At 42.7% G+C, this 20521-nt stretch overlaps 1 protein-coding gene across 1 annotated transcript in view; it reads left to right on the top strand.

Moving 5' to 3' along the window:
- Window positions 1-19041, top strand: part of TRPM6 (transient receptor potential cation channel subfamily M member 6) — a 127975-nt gene extending 108934 nt beyond the window's left edge. Inside the window, 4 exon segments of the mRNA XM_060237473.1 lie at window positions 5405-5610; window positions 8339-8390; window positions 15744-15850; window positions 18712-19041. Of these exon segments, the coding sequence (XP_060093456.1) occupies window positions 5405-5610; window positions 8339-8390; window positions 15744-15850; window positions 18712-18839 (493 nt within the window). The 3' untranslated portion in view covers window positions 18840-19041.
- Window positions 19042-20521: the final 1480 nt, after the last annotated feature.

Below are 20521 nucleotides of genomic sequence, written 5' to 3'. Positions count from 1 at the left end.
TCAATTTCAGGAGCATTTTAACGTGATCTTTATCAAAAGGGGTGTTTTTGTATGGTTTTGAAATAGTTTGTACCAACTTAGTTGGAGGCCTTACATTTATTAGTCATGTCCTCTGATGACTTATTCTGACTATACCATCCTTAAAAATTTTCTGTGATACAGTAAAAATCTTAAAGTAATGGTCCACAGCCTTACAGAGAGCTTGATATAAAGCACATTTCAACACATTTAGAGTGGCTCTATTAATTTCAGGCAATGGCTGAGATTGTAGTTGATATGTATATGAACCCTCTGTCCAAAAAAATGACCCTTCTACTGCATCATAAAATATTATTTTATATTAAATTGCCCAAAAAATATTATTCAGTTTCATGGTCGGTATATATACATATGCAGTATAATACCCACACACACACACACACACACACACACACACACACACAAATCATTGGGTTCTATAACAACCTATTTTAATTCTGATGAGCAGTAGTTTAGATTATGGCTGTTACAGATTTCACAGCAAACCTGCTTGGCAACTGAACATATATTGTACTCTAATTGTCAAACTGGCCAAATATTTGGATACTTTAGTCCAGTGAATAGGCTGTGAATGGGCAAGATAGATTTTTTTACAAACCTGAAAAAGAGCCCCAGGTTTGCAGAAAAATGTGAGATCTAAAGTATATACATTGGAAGTTTTTTTTTTTAAAAAAAAAATCTGAAAATAATAAAAGGAGCATCTATACCTTTAAGCAACAAATTTCCTCCATGGCTTTTGCTAGGCAAAAACAATGTTCCAAGACTTTGTTATTCCTGTAAAAGGCAGGCAGAGGGAGCAGAGCCCTTTCCAGTCCTATTTGGGCTTTTGAGGAAATGTACTTTGGGGCAAGGCCTGGCTAGGGTTGCCAGCTCCAGGTTGGGAGATTTCTGGAGATTTTGTGGTAGAATCTGTGGAGGACAGGGTTTGGGGAAGGGAGAAACCTTATCTGAATATAATACCATAGAGTTCATACTCCAAACCAGTTATCTTCTCCTGACTTGCATGACTCTACTAGTCCTGGCTGTTCAACAGCAGCACCTCTGAAAGCTGTGTGATATAATAGTTAGAGCTTCTAATAGTTAGAGTAGCATCTGGGAGACACATATTCAAATCTTGCTATGGAGGCTCATTGGATGATTTTGGGCCAGCCATATATTTTCAACCTAATCTAACTCACAGGGTTGTTGTGTGTATAAAAAGAAGAAGACAAGAATAATGCAAACTGTTTTGGCCCCCACTGTGGAGAAAGGTGGGTATAAATGAAGTAAATATATATTAAAATAAGTAAATAAATAATAAATATAGCTGAAGATGGGAGGCAGATAAAAGGTAAGCTGATGAATGGCTGAGAAGAACAGAATGAGACAGGGAAAGGGGAGACAATAAGGGCTTTGCCAGGAGGGCAGAAAGAAGAAATAGTGTGGGGAGGGGGGAGTGCAGGAGAAAGTGAGGTTCCACCCCACAACTTTTTGAGAGTTCCCTGACCCAGTTGCCAGCATCATACAACTTGGCCACAGTTTTCCTAGGTAGAGGCTGCTGGGGTGAGGAGGAGAGAAAGCTGAAGACAGAGGGGTAGATAAATTTAAGTTGGCTGCTGGATAGGAAGGAGATAGAGTTACCAACTCCGGGTTAGGAAATTCCTAGAGATTTGGGGCTGAAGGCTGGAGAGGGTGGGTTTTTAGGAGGACCTCAGAGGGGTATAATGCCTTAGACTCCACCCTCCAAAGTAGCCATTTCCAAAATGGGAGTGAGAATTATACAGTGTTTTTCAGAGTGCCACGTGTATGATTATCTACCCATTGGGTGGAAATTATGGCTGTATGCTCACTGTATGGAGCTCATGGTTCTCAGAGAACAGGTTAATTCCCTTGAAGCTAGGGTTGCCAACCTGGAAAGTTGAGGCAGAAAGAGAGGTCTGGGGACTTACCAAAATATTTCTACTCCTGTGCTGACAGCTCTTCTGCTGCTGTGGAGAGTGAGAGCCTCAAGGTCAGAGGGAATCAGTCTGAGGAGGAGGGATGTGATCTCTTAGAAGGGACCCCTTCCTTGGGTGATGGATCAATATGCCGTTGTACAAATGATACCTGTCTGGGGTTAAGGGGAGTGGGTTTTTGGTAGTGGGTGATTCAGTCATTTGAAATATACAGAGTGGGTTCTGTGGCAGGCATTTTGACTGCTTGGTGACTTGCCCGCGGACATCACACACTGTCAAGATTTATAGATGAGAGATAGATGATAGGTAGTGCTGGGGAGGACTCAACAGTTACAGTGCGCATTGCAACCAATGACATTGGGAAATGTAATCATGTGGTTCTGAAAGAAAAAAATTAAGCACCGACTAGGCAGATGTTAAAGGCCAGGATCTCAGAGGTAGCATTCTCAGAAGCAGCATCAATTCCATGCTCAGGGCCATATGGATAAGAAAATGACACAGGTCAGGGGTCTCAATCCATGGATGAGAAAACTGTGTGGGGAGAAAGGATTTAGATTTGTTAGGAACTGGGGAACTTTCTGGGACAAGCTGAACCTGTACAAAAGAGACAGGCTTCACTATTTTCCAGGTATATCTCCAGGTCCTGATGGCATATACCCTAGACTTCTTGGGGAACTCAAATGTGAGATAGTTGATCTACTAACTCATATATGTAACCTATCACTAAATTCAGTTGCTGCAGAGCATCAATTTGTAAAAAGAGGTCCAGAGGTGAACCAGGAAATCACAGGCCAGTCAGCCTAGGCAAATCAGTAGAAACTGTACCAAAGATAGACTTATTAGGAACATAAAGGAACAAAGACTGCTGAGGGAAAATCAGCATGGCTTCTGCAAAGGGAAGTCCTCCTCACTAACCTTTTGGAGTTCTTTGAGAAAGTGAACAAGCATATGGACAATGGTGGCCTGGTAGGCATTATATACCTGAACTTTCAAAAGGATTTTGACAAGGTACCTCACCAAAGACTCCTGACTAAATTTGGCAGTCATGGGATAAGAGGAAGGATTCTCTTATACATTAGAAATCTGATAAATGACAGGAAGCAAAGGGTGGGAATAAATGGGCAGTTCTCACAATGGAGGGAAATAAGCAGTGAGTCCCACAAAGATCTCTATTGAGGCCAGTGCTATTTAATGCATTAATAAATGATTTGGAACTGGGGATGAGTAGCGTAGTGTCCAAATCTGCATACAACACAAAATTATTCAGGATAGTAGTAAGCAAGGCTGACTGTGGAGAGCTCCAAGAGGATCTCCACAAATTGGGTAAATGGACAACAATATGGCAAATTAAGTTCATTGTTTGTAAGTGTAAGGTGATGCATATTGGGGCAAAAAAAATCCCAGCTTCAGGTATAGGCTAATGATGTCTGAACTTGCTGAGACTTGAGGTTGTAGTGGATAGCTCATTTGCCATATTGTTGTCCATTTACCCAGTTTGTGGAGATCCTCTTGGAGCTCTTCACAGTCAGCCTTGCTTTCCACTATCCTGAATAATTTTGTGTTATATGATTTGGAATACTGTGTACAGTTCTGGTCGCTGTCCTGCAAAAAAAGACATTGCAGAGCTGGAAAAAAATACAGAGGGTGACCAAAATGATTAGAGGTGTTGGAGCACCTTCTCTATGTGGGAAGGCTGAAGAGTTGTGGGACTTTTCAGATTAGAAAAGAGATAACTAAGGGGGGGGGAGATAGTGGTTTATAAAATTATGCATGGGGTGTTGAGAGTTGACAAAGATAATTTTTTCTCCTTCTCCCAAAATACTAGAACTCAAGGGCATCCAACAAAGCTGATGGGCTGTAGATTCAGGACAGACAAAAGGAAATACTTTACACAGAGAGTATTAAAATTTGGAATTCACTGCCAGAGGATGTAGTGATGATCACAGGAACAGACAGCTTTAAAAGGGGATTAGATAGATTTGTGGAGGATAGATCTGTCAGCGGCTTCTAGCCATGGTGACTGAGGGCAACCTCCACTTCAGAGGCAGTCAATTTCTGAATCCCACAACTGGGAAGCAACATCAGGGAAGGTCTCAACCTCTCTGCTCTGTTGTTGGCCCTTCAGAGGAACTGGTTGGCCACTGTGTGAGACAGGATGCTGGATCAGATGGGCCAGTTGTCTGATCAGTAGGGTTCTTCTTACATTGTTATGAGATCTGTTTTGATTCCAGGAGATCTCCAAGCCTTACCTGGAAGTCGGCAAGTCTAGAAGGAGCGAAAGAAGCAGGGTAAAGGGAGAGCTTATGGAGGCTCTCAGGAAAGAGAAAGAGGAAATAGTAGGGAAGGGAAAATGAGATGCCTTCTGTAAGACCTTGTAGGTTTCCACTTGTCATATTAGATGAAACAGGTAAAAAGTACAGACTATTTATTTATTTAATTTATATCTTGCCCTTCCCACAAAGCAGGCTCAGAGAGGGCTACATCAGAAAACAACAATTAAAACAGTTAAAACAGATTAAATTACAATAAGAACAGTTAAAAGTACAACATGAGCTTAAAAACCCTGCCTCTACAGTAGTGACCTATTGTTCCATGAGTCCGTCGGATCCCAAATCATTGGAATAAGGGGGAGGGGGAGGCCAAAAGATAGATAATGTCCACTGCCTCATCTGAAAGCCTGGCAGAAGAGCTCTATTTTACAGACTCTGCAGAAGTAAATCCCACAGGTCCTGGCTCTTCAAAGGAAGCTCATTCCACCAGGCAGGGGCCAGGGATGAAAATAGTAGTGACCTATTGTTCCAAGAGTCCGTCGGATCCCAAATAACTGGAATAAGAAGGAGAGGAAGGCCAAAAGATAGATAATGTCCACTGCCTCAACTGAAAGCCTGGCAGAAGAGCTCTGTTTTACAGGCCCTGCAGAACTGAAGTAAATCCCACAGGGCCTGGCTCTCCAAAGGAAGCTCGTTCCACCAGGCAGGGGCCAGGGCTAAAAAGGCCCTGGCCCTAGTCGAGGCAAATCAGACATCTCTGGGATCAGGAACCATGAGAAGGTGTTGGGTTGCTGATCTCAGAGATTTGCGGGGCTCATACAAGGAGAAGCAGTCCTGAAGGTATGCTGGCCCTTGGCTATATAGGGGTAAGAGAAATCCTGTTAATTCCTCTTTACCCAATTTCTCCCTAAAATCTAATAGCCCATTTCTTTTCTTTTTAAAAAGGAATTTATATTCAGTTTCTAATCAGTTCTGATCAAAGATAAATATGATGAGAGGAGAGGCAGAAATTGAACTTCATAGATGCTCAGAGGCAGGTATTTTCAGAATTGTACTACATAGATGCTCAGAGGTAGGCAATGTCTACAGTATACTGTTGTGGATCATCAGAAGACCCTCAGTGTTCTGATAACCCTTAAATAACGCAAATATTTTTGGCAGGTTTCTGGATGTCTTTTTAATATATTGTCATTCAGCAAATCAGTGGCTAACCATAGAAAAGTTCATGACAGGAGAGTTCCGCAAGTATAACAACAACAATGGGGATGAAATCACACCTACTAATTTGCTGGAAGAAGTCATGCTGGCATTTTCTCATTGGACCTATGAATATACCCGAGGAGAACTCCTTGTATTGGATTTGCAAGGTAAATTATAACCTATAACATTGTACTATGAAATCCTAGAATGTTACCAAAGTCTTTAGTGCACTACATGCTGGTATACATAGGCACTAGCTATATCTTCTTACTTCAGTGATAACAGTCTTTAGATTAGTATTTATTTAGAAAATGTTGATGCCATATCTCTTCTGAATCTACATGAGACAGCTTACAAAATTAAACATGTAAACATCCAAAATTGTTAATTAATATCCAGTGTTAAGCCTCCCCAGAGCATAACACTGAGCAGTTTAAAATGAATGTAACATTTTTCAAGTTAAGACCACCCTATAAAAATGGTGTTAAAAGCCTGAGTACATGATGTCAGACATTGTAGAGCTAAGACCATGCTTCTTCCATACTTCCGTTCTCTTCTGTAAGGTTGACACCCAGAGCTTTTACAAGAGATCAGACCCACCTGGTCAGCAGTTACATCTCCTAGTCTTCTCCCCTTTTCCTTCCTCATTTGCTTGTGGCAGGATGAAGCAACAGTAAGTATGAACATAAGAATGTAAGAGAAGCCATGTTGGATCAGGCCAGTGGTCCATCCAGTCCAATACTCTGTGTCACACAGGGTCAAAAAAAACCCCCTAGGTCCCATCAGGATATCCTTCAGTGGGGCCAGGACACTAGAAGTTCTCCCATTGTTGCCCCCCCCAGCACCAAAAATACAGAGGAGAGAAAAATAATCAAAGGGATTGGTGAAGCAGGGCAGCAGGATGGGAAGCACAATGTCTGTATCATCTCCCACTGTCTTAGATCTTTTATCAAAACATACACCACCTGGGTGATGATTTGGCAATGGCAACCCTAATTTCCTTTGTCTGCTTCCATTGTTCTGCTGTCTTAAGCACTTACGCTTCTCTTGAACTGTGGCGATTATCTTCAGGCATAGCAAATTTGAGCTAGAACAGCTCAGGTTAGGGATAAAGAACTAAACACAGCACATGGCTAAATTCCTTCCAAAGAGAATTGAAGATGGTGCCACGGACTTGCTGCAGGATCCAGGTATAGAAATGAATGGGGAATTCCGTGCTCATAAGAAGGTTCAATAGAGCATACACTCATACAGCCACTGGATTGGACCCAACATACTTTAAGGCAGTATTAGAAAGATAGATGAATAGCCAGCCATAATGTAAACAAAATATAATTGCCTTCTATTTGTTTCAAGGAAAATGTGTACTGTAAGATAGAGGCTTAATTTATTTACAGAATTCAAAGAGCGTGAATTACACTGAGATCCATTTGTCAAGTGAAATATTTCTTCCAGTCCCCTAACCTCATTTATTGTTATCTTCACATTCAAAACTTAAGAAGCATGTATTCATCACTGAATGCCACAATGTTTTGTTTAGACAAAGATCTGAAATTGCAGTGTGGGTAGCTAGCATCTTTTGAAAGCTTAAATGGATATGAAAGGAAGGTAAAAGTGCTGTGGGAAGGTAAAATGAGTTGTAGGAAGGTAAAAGAAATATATGAAAATAAATGAAAATCTCTAAAATATTTAATTCTGTTTCAAAAGCAGCTTGGGATCTGAATAATAGTTTTTCTAGGGTTTGGTAATATAATCACTGTATGCCTGACTATTTTCTTCATTGTACAATCCGAGGCTTGCAGCCAGCAGTGAAGCTGCTTGGCTGTGTTAGCCTGCTTTGCCTCCCTGGGAGGGTGGAGGCAGAGGGCGCCTGTTTGGACGTGCAGTGCTGTGGGCGGGGTCTGGCTGTTTTAACGGCCAGATCCCCACTCTGGTGCTTGCAGTCCTGCGGACGATCAGGAGGTGATCGGACGGTCCAGGGAGCTTGTCGCTGCATCGGTGTGGCCTCAATGTCGGTTCAGATGGAGGAGCGTGCGGGAGCTGTTTGCGGTGGCAGTGGCGTTTTGGCGGCGTTTTAAGGGCTTCGGAGTCCTTCTTCGGCTGAGTCTTTGCTGGGCTGGGGTGGTCTGTTGGGGGGCTGTGGCCTGGGTTGTCTCTGCCGGCCTTCCTTGTTGGCTGAGTTGCTGTGTGGCTGGTGTGGTTCGCTGGGGGCTCTGGCCTGTGGGCTTTACTTGGGAGCGTGGGGTGGTCTGCCCTCTCCCTCCCCCTTTTTAGGAGGAAGACTGCCTTTGTAGGTTGAAGGGGGCCATTGTGTGTTCTTTTTAATCTTGTCATTGGGGAGAAGACTGGTGGCGGCCATTTTAAGTCCCTTCTTTGAGGGAAGGTAGGTGTTGAAAAGCATTAGCATCACAAAGCCTTCTGAGGAAAGCCCTCCCTGGAGCAACCACTTTGCACGCAAAGTTGAGGTGCCCCACTAGCTGTTGCAACTCCAGCAAGGTAGCCTTCTTTTTAAGAAGAAAGGCAAAAATCCTAGCCCTCAATTCAACTATCTCTTTAGATGCTGTTGTTTCTGACCAGAGGAGCCGAGTTCTTGTCGGCATTGAAATGAATTGGCCAGTTCGTGTAAGTCAAATAAATCTTTGGGTTGATGCATGCAGCTTGGTTTGCCATCACATCAGACAACAGTAATAATAATAATAATCTACAAAACCGAGACAAACATGCAACACTGGCTTGCTATTTGATAATGCACTTTATACTTGTAATTTTGTCTTTCAGTTTATGAAGCTAAAGATTAGATAACCATATAAATAATTGCATTGGTTTGTATTTCATAAATATGTTTTTAAAAATGCAATTAACTGCTAACACACTTTGCGAATTTGATTGCTGCAGGTGTTGGAGAGAACCTTACTGATCCATCTGTTATTAAACCTGAAGACAAACAGTGAGTATTTAATGTTACTTTGTCATACAGAATGTGACATGTTTAAAGTGATTCAATTAATGTACAATATTAGCTGCAATGCATATATACATATTTTTACACTGCTGACAGTAACACTCTTTGTGTTTTTGTTAACGGTACAGTGACCTATTTGTATCTCTTTAATTGACTGATTAGAATAACATAATGCATTCTTCCTGCAGCTAAGCTTAAAGGTCAGTAAGAAATTTCATAGTAGTGCTGAATTCAAATGTTGGCTATAAGGGAGAATATTTTTTTCCTTTGTTAAATAGCCCGAACTGGTTTCCACTCTGATTATTAAAACAATTGAAGATGCTGAGTTTAATTTGTTTCAGAGTAAATTTGTTTGCGAGAGGGTATGTGCGCACATGGATTATCCCTTGAACCTGGAGCACCTTTGATTTTTAAAATTAATGACCAATAACCTGGCCCATGAATTTGAATATGTTCCCAAATTGATCAAAAAATTTTGTTGATTGAAGAAAGCAAAGAATGGTATAAAGATCTAATCAGAGGCCACATAGAGCCCCAGAGGTCATGCAGTTTTGCTTCAGGTTGACCATGAAAAAACCCCAGGTCAGCTAGTCTGCATTTATTTGAATTGGGTACACCACTGGACTGGAGAGCACTACAGTCAACCTCACAACATCATCTTTCTGTCCCTGTTCTGAAAGAAGTTGGGTTGGCATCAACTAGAGCCAGGGCTTTATCAGACCTGACTCCTATGTTGTGGAATGAGCTACTGGAAGAGTATTTTAACTGATATCTTGATGCCTCTGACAAGAGTGATCGGGACTTCCGGGATCCGTCATCTTGGCTTCAGAGCTGCTTCTCTGTGGCATTTCTGAGTTTGGTCATTCCCGCAGGGAAGGCCTGGAGGGCTTTCTCTCGGCATGGGAACCCCATGGTGGGGGAGGGGTTAGTGGCAACTGCCCCCTATGCTCGTCGTGTGTCCTGAGACTCCACGGCTTTGAAAGCTGCTTATCAGCAGAAAAAGAAAACTCCCGATCGCTTTTATGCTTTCTTTTTCTCCAGTACATCTGCAAATAAACATCTTTCCACTTCTAAAGCGATGATTCTACTTAACAAATAGGTGTTTTTTCCTAAATTTACCCCCTGATGGGTCACTTTGCATAACTACAAAAGACAAGCTCACGGATGATTCCAAGCAGCCTTGGACCGACAGGAGCAGTCTTTACCTTTTGAATTGGACTGAATATAATTACTAAAATTGACCCGGACTTTAATTGGATATATATTACAGAGATTATCAAGAATTTGCAATATGAACACAAAGGAGATATACAAAAAACAAAAAAGAAAAGAAAAACAACTCTGTTTTTTTTCTGACTTTAACTGAAAGAATACCTTCAACAGGAGGGAAGTGAAAATACAATCTGACTTGAGAGACTGACTTTTGAAGTATAAGCGGAGTATTGCATTTTCTAACGAAATGGCACATGAAAAAGATATTTGCTCAAATCTCAGATATTTAAAGGAAGATTTGATTTCACTTACGCAGCTTCTTAGATATTATTTTATGCTCATCGCTAATGATTTGAGCGAAGAAGATCCGACAACTAATGAAATAGCTAATCTACAGGGGTTCAGCATTAAGGAGAGCAAATCAATGGCAGTGAAAACAGAAGGAGAAATTGTTATGCAAAACAAACAAAGGCGAAAGAAGATGATCTCATGATGTACTTTTAAAACAGAGAAGGGAAAATAGCGACGAATTCTTCTTCCTGTGGTTGAAGGGGCAGGACATGCTGAGAAGAGTAAAGCTGCATTTTGAGCAACACATCTGGATTTGGAAATCTATCTGTAAAAAGGTCTTTGGTTTTTCTGCTTCTGCTTTGGTGAATGGCTGAATAAAGAACTTTGACTAAGAAGTTAAAGGTGTTAATTAAAAGATAAGCTGTGGACAAAGGGACTGCCTCGGATACAATTCGGGTGTAGAAAGCAAAGGAATTTAAAAGTCTTTTTTAAAGTTTTTGGGAAGGACTTTGGAATTTTGGGTTTCTCTTTCTTTTTTCCCTTTGTTTTTTCTTCTTTCTCTCTTCCTGCTGAATAAGCAAACATGTAAGTAATATTAATGAACAGATGTTAAAATTTAAAAGATTAAGAGAGATCTTGAAGAAATGATGTTAATGAGGCTTATTAGCATAACTTTCTAGATAGTAGATTTACTCACAATTTGCATATTTAGGGAGACTGCTTCTAATGATGTGAGAATAGGACCAAGGGTGAAAAGTCAGACAGTATATAGGCTGCAGAATTTGATAGTTTTGGTAATATGGTAGATTTGCTATTAATATGTTAGCAGGAGAAATGGTTTAGATGGAGATAGACTATCTTATGTAATTTGCTATGAACAAAGAAATAATTTTTATGTGTTCCTTTTAATCAGGATTTTGCTAAATCTATAAACTAATCTGTGCCTATTATAGGTTTAAGTTAAATCAGGAAATTTGATGTTGAGACAGTCTTCTAAGAAACATTTTTCTTATGAACTGGTTATATTTAATTTGTGGTTAAGAAGAATTGTTTGGTCTTCTATTTGCTTTACTAGTTTATTATAAGAATTACTTTTTTTCTTTTACACTAGTGAGAGAATAAAGGATGTAATACTTAAGGAGATTTTTATACTTGTAGGCAGGAAGAATTGAGTAATATATTGGGAGATGGAATTATAACTGATATACTTGTACTGGCTTCTGTCTCTTTTTTCCCCGCTCTCTAAAGTTCCCTTTTCTCTTTCCCCCCCTCTTTTTATGTATCATCTGCAATGCTTCTTTATTGTAGTTTAAATCAATAAAACTTTTTTAAAATTGACAAGAGTGATTGGGCTCCATGAAAATATTGTGCCAATAAGAATTTATTGAGATCCATATACCACATGACTACTATTATATTTTTGGAACTACTGACTGTAGTCTCTTGAACATGATTGTCTGTTTTTATAGTATGATTTTAAATGATAGGTTATTGTTCTATGGTATTTATTGTCATGATTTTAATTGTTGGAAGCTGCTCTGAGCCGTTTTCAGGAGGAGCGGGATATAAACGTACAGAAATAAATAAATAATAACACCATGTACAGCTCCAGATTGCTACTGAGCAGGGGCATCCTGTATTATATATGCTCGTTCCCCTTCCAACCTATGCCCCATCCCAAAGGTAGCAGGTAGGGAGGCCAAGGAAAATTACTCACCTCCGTCCCTGGGGCTGTGCAATGCCAGGTCTATTAACAACATGTCCACAGTTCTGTGGGATTTCCTGCATGAACCGGCTGCAGACCTGGCTTGTGTGACCAAGACCTGGGTGCGAGAGGGAGAAACAGTAGCTTTCGCCCAAATGACCCCTCCTAGGTACTCAGTCCTGCACCAGTCATGGACAAGTGGGTGGGGGGAGTAGTGGCACTGCTGATACGGGAGGCTTATTCCTTTTGGGCACTCCCGCCTCCTGTGATCTCCGGCATTGAGTGTGTTGGCCTGTTATGGGATGAGGGAGAAAAGTTGGCTATCTGGCTGGTGTACTGACCACCTAACACACCAGCCAGTGCCCTACCAGCCCTGATGGAGGCTGTAGTAGGCTGGGTGCTGAAGTACCCACAGCTTTTAGTCCTGGGTGACTTCAACATCCATGCCAATGACACGGACTCCAGCAGGGCAATGGACCTAGTGTCATCCATGGCGACACTAGGGCTCTCCCAATACATTACAACTACTACCTATTGGACCAGGCACACGCTGGACTTGATCTTCATGGTTGGAATTACATTGGATCGAATTACTGCCTCAGCAGTGCCATGGTCGGACCACGATGCCCTAAAGGCCCATATGGTCGTGTCACCACAACCCGGTTTAGGTGCCAAGCATATTTTGGCTTGCCTGCAGAGTCAGATGAACCCTATGCGGTTTCAGATGGCACTATGGGATCCTTGACCCCCTGGTGACTTTTTAGACGGCTTAGCAGAGACATGGTACCAACAACTCTCCGCAGCCATTGATGAGATCACCCTCCAGCGCCCTCTTCATCGCTGTGCTCAGCTGGCACCATGGTACACCCCGGAATTGCAGCTGATGAAATAGCGACTAAGATGGCTAGAGAGGCATTGGCGGAGTACTTGCAACAAAGTTACAAGAACATCTTATAGGCTGTTTATGAAGACCTATGAGATGGCAATCAAAGCTGCAAAGAAGGCTTAATTCACAGCCCAGACTGCATCTGCGAATTCTTGCCTGGCTCAATTATTTAGTACTATTTGGTTACTTACAAACTTGCCACAGAGCAAGCCAAATGATAGGGAATTGGAAATAGGCTGCAAGGCTTTTGCTGATTATTTTGCAGATAGGGTCTTGACACTCTGCTGTGACCTCCCCGCCAATTTAGATACAGTATGTGAACTCGAGGCCCTGAGCCTGTCATCTGTTCCAACGCTGGACCATTTCGTTCCACTTAGTCTGAGGGAAGTTGACAAAGTCCTCTGTTCTTTGCGTCCAACTACTTGTGATCTGGACCCAGGTCCGTCCTGGTTGATAAGGGCGTGCAGGACAGAATTATTGGTGCCACCTCAACAGGTTATTAATAGGTCCTTGACAGAAGGGACCTTCCCTACGCCCCTCAATGAAGCAGTGGTTCGCCCACTTCTTAAAAAACCATCCTTAGACCCGCTCTAATTGGCCAGCTATCAACCAGTGTCGAACTTGCGCTTTTTGGGCAAAGTCATTGAGAGGGCAGTGGCAGTGCAACTACAGGGTTTTTTGAATGACACTTCTGTGTTAGACTCATTTCAGTCCAGCTTTCGCCTGGGCCATGGGACAGAGACAGTACTGGTTGCCCTCTTGGATGATCTCCTAAGATATCTGGATCAAGGTGGGTTGCAGTGCTGTTGTTACTAGATCTGTCAGCTGCTTTTGATACAGTTGACCACCAGCTGCTGTCGTGCTATCTTGCCGACACGGGGATCCAGGGGTCTGCCTTCCAATGACTTACCTCTTTTCTCCAAGGTCGGGGACAGAGGGTGGCAGTGGAGGAGAAATCGTCTTGGAGACACCCACTAGTGTGTGGAGTGCCTCAGGGGGCAGTTCTCTCCCCAACATTATTTAACATCTACATGTGCCCCCTCACCCAGATTGTCCGGAGTTATGGGCTGGGATGTCACCAATATGTGGACGACACATAGCTCTATCTCTTGATGGGTGACCAGGCTGACTGCATCCCAGAAAATTTGGACTGGGCATTACAAGCCATTGTGAAATGGCTCAGACAGAGTTGACTGCAACTGAATCCAGCAAAGACGGAGGTTCTGTGCCTAAGTCGGGGCAGCCTGGGAAGAAAAATCCCTTTACTGACCTTTGATGGGGTGCCTTTAGCACCAACTTAGAGGGTCAAGAGTTTAGGGGTACTCCTGGAGTCTTCATTATCTATGGAGGCCCAGGTGGCAGCCACTGCCAGATCTGCATTTTATCGCCTTAGGCAGATAAGGCAGTTGGCTCCATACATGGAGTGCAGCGACTTGGCCACAGTAATCCACGCAACTGTCACCTCGAGAATAGACTACTGTAATGCCCTCTACATGGGACTGCCCTTGACTCAGACCCGGAAGCTGCAACTGGTGCAGAATGCTTCAGCCAGGTTGGTATTGGAGCTGGCTTTACGGGTGCACATCCAACCTGCACTGGAGATGCTGCACTAGTTGCCTGTAGTGTTATGAGCCTGGTTCAAAGTACTGGTCATGACCTTAAAAGCCCTATATGGCTTGTGACCTGTCTACCTCTGGGACCACCTTTCCCCACACGAGCCCCAGAGAGCACTACGATCAAGTTCGTTAAATCTGTTAAAAATCCCTGGGTTAAAGGATGCCCGTCTGACCACTACGAAGACAAGAGCCTTTTCCGTGGCTGTGCCAGCCCTCTGGGATGCAATCCCTGAAGAGACCAGGGCCCTGCGGGATTTGCCACAATTCTTCAGGGCCTGCAAGTCATAGCTGTTCAGGCAGGCTTTTAACAACTAACTGAAGATGTTCTTAACATCTACGGGGGTGCGTATATCCGCCATTCCACCGTATTAACATAAATGATTCTGAACAAGACAGAATGCCATCTGAATTTGTATTTGAAATTGTATTTTAATAATTTAAATCTTATAAAATTGTTGACTGTTGTTAGCCGCCCTGAGGGAGGGCAGGATATAAATATAATAAAATAAATAAAATATTAATGATTGGCAGCTCACACACACAGCTTAGAGAGAACACTGACCTGAACCTGCAGTAACAGATGGATGGACCCAGATGTATGAAGTGCATAGAAACTCAATACTAAGGATTTTTCTTGTACACTGATTTGATTCTGCAATCTTTGGGGAATTAAAGTCCAGAGGTTCTCTGTTAATTACATATCTATTAAGGTGGGTAGCTGTGTTGGTCTGAAGCAGCAGAACAAAGTTGAAGCCCAGTGGAACCTTTAAGACCACCAAAGTTTTAATCAAAGTATAAGCTTTCATGTGCATGCACACTTCTTCAGAGACATTGAAATGGAAGTTAGAAATGGCATCTACAATGTTAGAAGATGAGCAAGTGAAAGAGCCTGAGATGGTGTTGAATATACAGCTCAGTGGGGTGCCTCTTTGGGGTTAGGGGGACATACACTAAGCCTTAAGGTTTTGCAGTTGTGGGTGGGGCCTGTGCCCCTCCATCCCCTTTACACACACATGTGCAAGCTATGAAGAGAAAGGTTTGGAGGACTTCCAGACCTGAATCTTGCTGGGGTGGTTTTGCTCAGTTAGAAAACTACATTTGGCAGACCTGACACAACGTTTGTCTTTAGGATTGAATGGAATAAACAAATCAGTCTGTTATAAATGCAAATCACAGTTTAACCCATAATTGGTGTCATGTCTTCAATTGGGGGCTGGACAGGCAATATATACAGACACACAACTAAGCGCCATGCTTTCATTTTTTAAATACAAAATACAGGCTTACAGGTTTATGAGTTGTCAATTGCACCTTTAAGACCAACAGTTTTATTTAGAATGTAGGCTTTTATGTGCTCTAAGCACACTTCATCAGACGAGGAATCCGGCACAGTGAACAGAGCCAAGCATAGCTGGTAGGTGAGCCATTGCCTACCGGCTATGTGTGGCTCTGCTCACTGTGCCAGATTCCTTGTCTGATGAAGTGTGCTTAGAGCACACAAAAGCTTACATTATAAATAAAACTAAGTTGGTCTTAAAGGTGCAATTGACTCCTGTTTTGTTCTACTACAGACCAACACTGTTGCCTACTTGGATCTAGGTTTATGAGTTCTTTGTAATTTCTTTCAGTGCTAAAGGGGTAACATTTGGACCAGCAAACCTTGGGGAGGAAGCAATAAAAAATTTCATCTCAAAGCATCATTGCAACCCATGTTGCAGGAAAATCAAACTTCCAGGTATGCACAAAAGGATCTTTGCATATTTCCAAACAAACCAGTCCTGAGGTTAGTTTATTTCCAGATCTAAGATGGATAGTGAATTTGATACACAGTCCGACTCATATTCTAGTTTCTACTTAGCTTCCAAGCTTTCAGATAACAGGTAAAAATCTTCCAGGAACAAAAAATGATAGGAAGATCCATGTGTCCCTTTTAAAACAGCAGTATACCAGCAAATTTGACATGTTATATACTCCCTTCCTTGGTTTGTTAACTCTTTAAAATATATAACATTGATCACATATTTAATTATTTTCATTTCCCACCCAGAATCGTAGATGAGTTTTAAGGGGAGTGACCAAAGCAATAATTTCTAGTGCTGAATTAAGGATCCGAAGATCCACGTTAACATTACTAGATCATTAATTTTAGCATAATTTGATTTTCTGTTTCATTCCATCATTTTTGCAATTCTTTTGCCAGAAGTGAGAGTTTTTTTAGGAGTAAAATACTGCATTGTGGCCGAATACTGTTGCCTTACAATTTTGCCAAAACCTCAGTGGTGAGACATACCGGTTTGGTATTTCTTTCAGTGCTAAAGAGGTCACATTTGGACCAGCAAACCTTGGGGAGGAAGCAATAAAAAATTAAAATTGCCCGTATTTTTCGGACCATAACACGCACCTGACCATAAGACGCACCTAGTTTTTAGAGGAGGAAAACAGGAAAAAAATATTCTGAACCAAATACGGTAGTGTAATAAAATACGGTATTTAATAAATTATAACAGAGCCACTCCATATCGATCTACAGCGACCTGGCACGGCCCGGGAGGGAGGGAGGCGGCGGGCCCGCCGGAGGGGGGAGAGGAACTGGCCCATGGCCAGAGCCCTTGCAACTGGAGGGAGGGAGGGAGAGCGAGCGAAAGCAGATCGCTGTAGATGTAGAGGCTGGCGGGGATCGCGAGCGCCCGGCTCCCTAAAGCAAGAGAAGCTGCGGTTCTTCTGCTCTGCCCAGCGCTTGGAGGAGAGAGGAAGACCACTTGCCACCTAGGCTGGAGGGCAGAGGTGCCTTTCCTGTCTATCTCCTCTCCGGCGCTGGGTGCAGTCGAGCATGGGGAGCCCATTGAGCAGGGATCGGGGCCCCAGGACGCTCACCAAGGCGCCGCTGTCACACACGCTGCTCTGCTTTCACCAGGCAGACAGGGACAGAGGAAGCACCCCCCCTCCGCAAACGCAGCGCTTCGCCAAACGCTGCGTTTGCGGAGGGGGGGGCGGTGATTCCTCTGTGCCTGGCTTCAGCTTGTGCTGATAGCAAGGGCTGGGATTGGAGGCTTGGCTGCCTCTGAACCCAGCCCTTGCTATCAGCACAAGCTGAAGCCATGCAGACAGGGACAGAGGAAGCACCCGCCCCCTCCGCAAACCCAGCGCTTCACAAGCGCTGGCTGTGGAGGGGGCGGCATGCTTTCTCCCTGCTTGCCTGCCTGGCTTCAGCACTGATGCTTAAAGCAAGTGCTGGGATCGGAGGGCGGAGGGAGCGATCCTGGCGCTTGCTGTAAGCGTCAGAGCTGGAGCCAGGCAGGCAGGGGCGGGAAGCACCGGGATGGAGGCAGCGGATCACCCCCCCCCCGGAGGAAGGTACGTATGGTACCTTCGCTCCATAAGACGCACACACTTTCCCCCCCACTTTTTGGGGAGGAAAAAGTGCGTCTTATGGTGCGAAAAATACAGTAATTAAAAGTTAAAACACAACAAAGCAAAGAAATGGGCTGTTGTTCACGTATTTTCCAGTTGAAATCCCACCCTGCAAATAATTATGTATAAAGATGTTAAATAGGTATACCTTGTGAATTTAAGTGGTTTTGCAGCAGACACATCTCTCAATTATGTTTAAGCATCCTTCGTGATCCTCTCCAAGGCTGCTAATGTAAAAATTCCACCACCAAGCAGGTTTTCAAAGCCATTCTGAATATACAAAGTCATATAAAAATGTTTTTATCCTAGATTGCTAGACTGTGAATCAGGGAGGTGTGGAGATACAGTAAGCAGTCAGAAAGCAGATAATTCACCTGATTTTTTTTTTTTTGGTACAGTTGTGATCACTAAGTATAGTGGTGGAAAGTGCTATCAACTTGAAGTCAACTTATAACAAACCCATTGGGTTTTCAAGGCATGAAACATTCATTGCCTGTCTCTGTGCAGCAACACTGGACTTCCTTGGTGGTCTCCCATCCAAGTTCTAACCAGGGTGGAACCTGCTTAAGCTTCTAAGATCTGATGAGATCAGGCTAGCCTGAGCCATGTAGGTCAGGGCATCACTGACTATAATGTTTTTTAATTTCTTTCAGACCATAAAATGACAATTTCAGTGAGATACTAAAAAAAGGCAAAAATCACTTTAGTAACAAGGCTTTGACAGAATATGACTGTTAATAGACACACTACTCAATAGTACTGGTAGTATTTATCTTCTACAAATCTCCTCAGTGATTTTTTAAAATTTTCTTAAATTAGCTCATTAGCTCACCCTCATCAACCATCACATTACTTTGCCCAAACCTACAATATTCCAAACCCACCAAACTACAAACCCACAAGATCCACTGGATGCTTTTCCCTTATATTCTTAATTCCTTATGTGCAGTGCACAGGATAATTCTTGATGAGTCACCAATCTGAGTCCAATGACACAAAAAGGTAAAGTGTCTATTATGGTGTTCTTCTACCTCTGCTATTCTTTGGAATGGGAGAAAAAATTACAAAAACATTATATTCTCTATTGTGTAGTAGATTGACTTAACATGCCTTTCTATTGTCAAGCTCTGTCCCTTTGCATTTGATAAGCACTTGCAACCTGAATTTCCCCTTTTTTCTCTGCAGATTTGAAAAGAAATGACTATACACCTGGAAGATTCAATCCAAATTTTGAAGCAATAGCAGCAGCAACAGGAGGTGAAGCTGTAAAGAATAGCAATGATGAACCTTTGGAATATATTACGCGATTGTGATGCAATGAATTTTCAGGCAGGCATGGTCTATCTTTTCTTGAACATCTGAATCATTCCATAACTGTCTATAGGGTCAACTATAGGTGCCCAAATACCTCAGTTACAGCTGTAGGCTAAGGAAATAACCATCTACACAAAAAGGAGTATGTGAATAAACATTTATCCTATTGTAAAAGGAATGTCCTTAGTTACTGGCCTCAGTGAACTTTTTAAAGATGTTATTTTGAGACTATTCCTTAAAGTCTCTGGGATCAGATGTACGTGTGCTAGTAATTATGTCTTGAAAATTTAGCTGTTAATAGAGATGAATTGCAGCTATTTAAAAAAATTATTAGTAAATATTGGTGCTTTCCTAGAAGAAGCTGTTTAATTTTTGCCTGCCTTCTCTCACTGCTTGTATTTTCAAGATGACAAAGAAGAATGTAGATCTATCAATCCAAAATGGCCCATGACCCAGCTCAGAATTATTCTGGCTTCCATAATCAGCCATGAAGCCTACAAGTCACTGACTCAGCCTAACCTACCTCACAAGGGTGTTGTGAGGGTAAATGAGGAAGCAACAAATCATCACACTCTTCAGAGTTCCTTAGAGGAAGGGAGGGATAAAAATGTATGAGACAAGGTGGTTTCACACAGGAAATTTGCCCCAACCTAGCCCCACCTCCCATTCAGATTAAAAGTGCAGAATCACACAAACACATTTGCCCTCCGAGCTGCACCCACACTCACTCCTCCAGGCACCTCTGATCTGCATCAAAAAGCTACCTGGATTTTCCTGGTACCATCCCCCTGAATTGAATGTAGGTCACATAATTGGTTGCTGTCTGAATGCCCTGGGGTGACTCATAAGCAGAAGAGCTGTGTGATTGGGCCAAGCCGTTTCGGAAAGGTCAGGATTCCCCCCCCCCCTCCAACCCCTCTCCGAGGTGCGCTTCTTCACTTCTCTGATTGAGCGCACACACGGGCCTTTTTAAAAAAGACAACCCTTTCCTCAGTGGGTCTACGGTTGAGCTGGGCTAGCAGTGTGAATGGGTGACCACTGACCACTGCTAGCCCAGCTCCTGCTGCTTCAGCAGAGGTTGTCTGATTGCCCAGAAATGGTTCAAACTGAAGTGGATTTTTTCAGAATGGGATAAAATCGTGTCAATTTCACAGTGTGAAACCAGGCATAGATTCCCAGTCTGCCATAACTTTTACTTAGACAGACCTTTGTCAGTAATTATTCAAACACAGGATAGATCTGGGTGGGTAGGTTTGTTGGTCTGAAGCAACATAACAAAGTTTGAGTCCAGTGGCACCTGAAGAAGAAGACCATCTGGAGAAGTGTACATGCACAGAAAAGCTTACACACAGAAGAAAACTTTGTTGGTCATAAAGGTGCCACTGGACTCAAACTTTGTTCTCAAGTACAGTAGTTACTTGTAAATCTGTAACTGCCTGTGAACTGCAATGCAGTTATTTCTGGCTGAATGACTTAGAAAAATCTTTCCACCACTGTGTTTCTCCCTTCAGGAAGCCACCCTAAATTATGGTTGCCAGCTTGGTGATTGCTTAGAATTACATCTGATCTCCAGAGTACATAAATCAGTTCTCCTGGAGAAAATGGATGCTGAGGTCTGTCCCTTCTCCAAACCCTGCCTTCCCCAGACTCCATTACCAAAATTTCCACGAATTTCCCAATC

This window comes from Heteronotia binoei, chromosome 4 (genome assembly GCF_032191835.1).
Source record: "Heteronotia binoei isolate CCM8104 ecotype False Entrance Well chromosome 4, APGP_CSIRO_Hbin_v1, whole genome shotgun sequence".
Classification (NCBI taxonomy): Eukaryota; Metazoa; Chordata; class Lepidosauria; order Squamata; family Gekkonidae; genus Heteronotia; species Heteronotia binoei.
The sequence above is the reverse complement of the archived record's forward strand: the minus strand, read 5'-3'. Positions and strand labels throughout refer to the sequence as shown.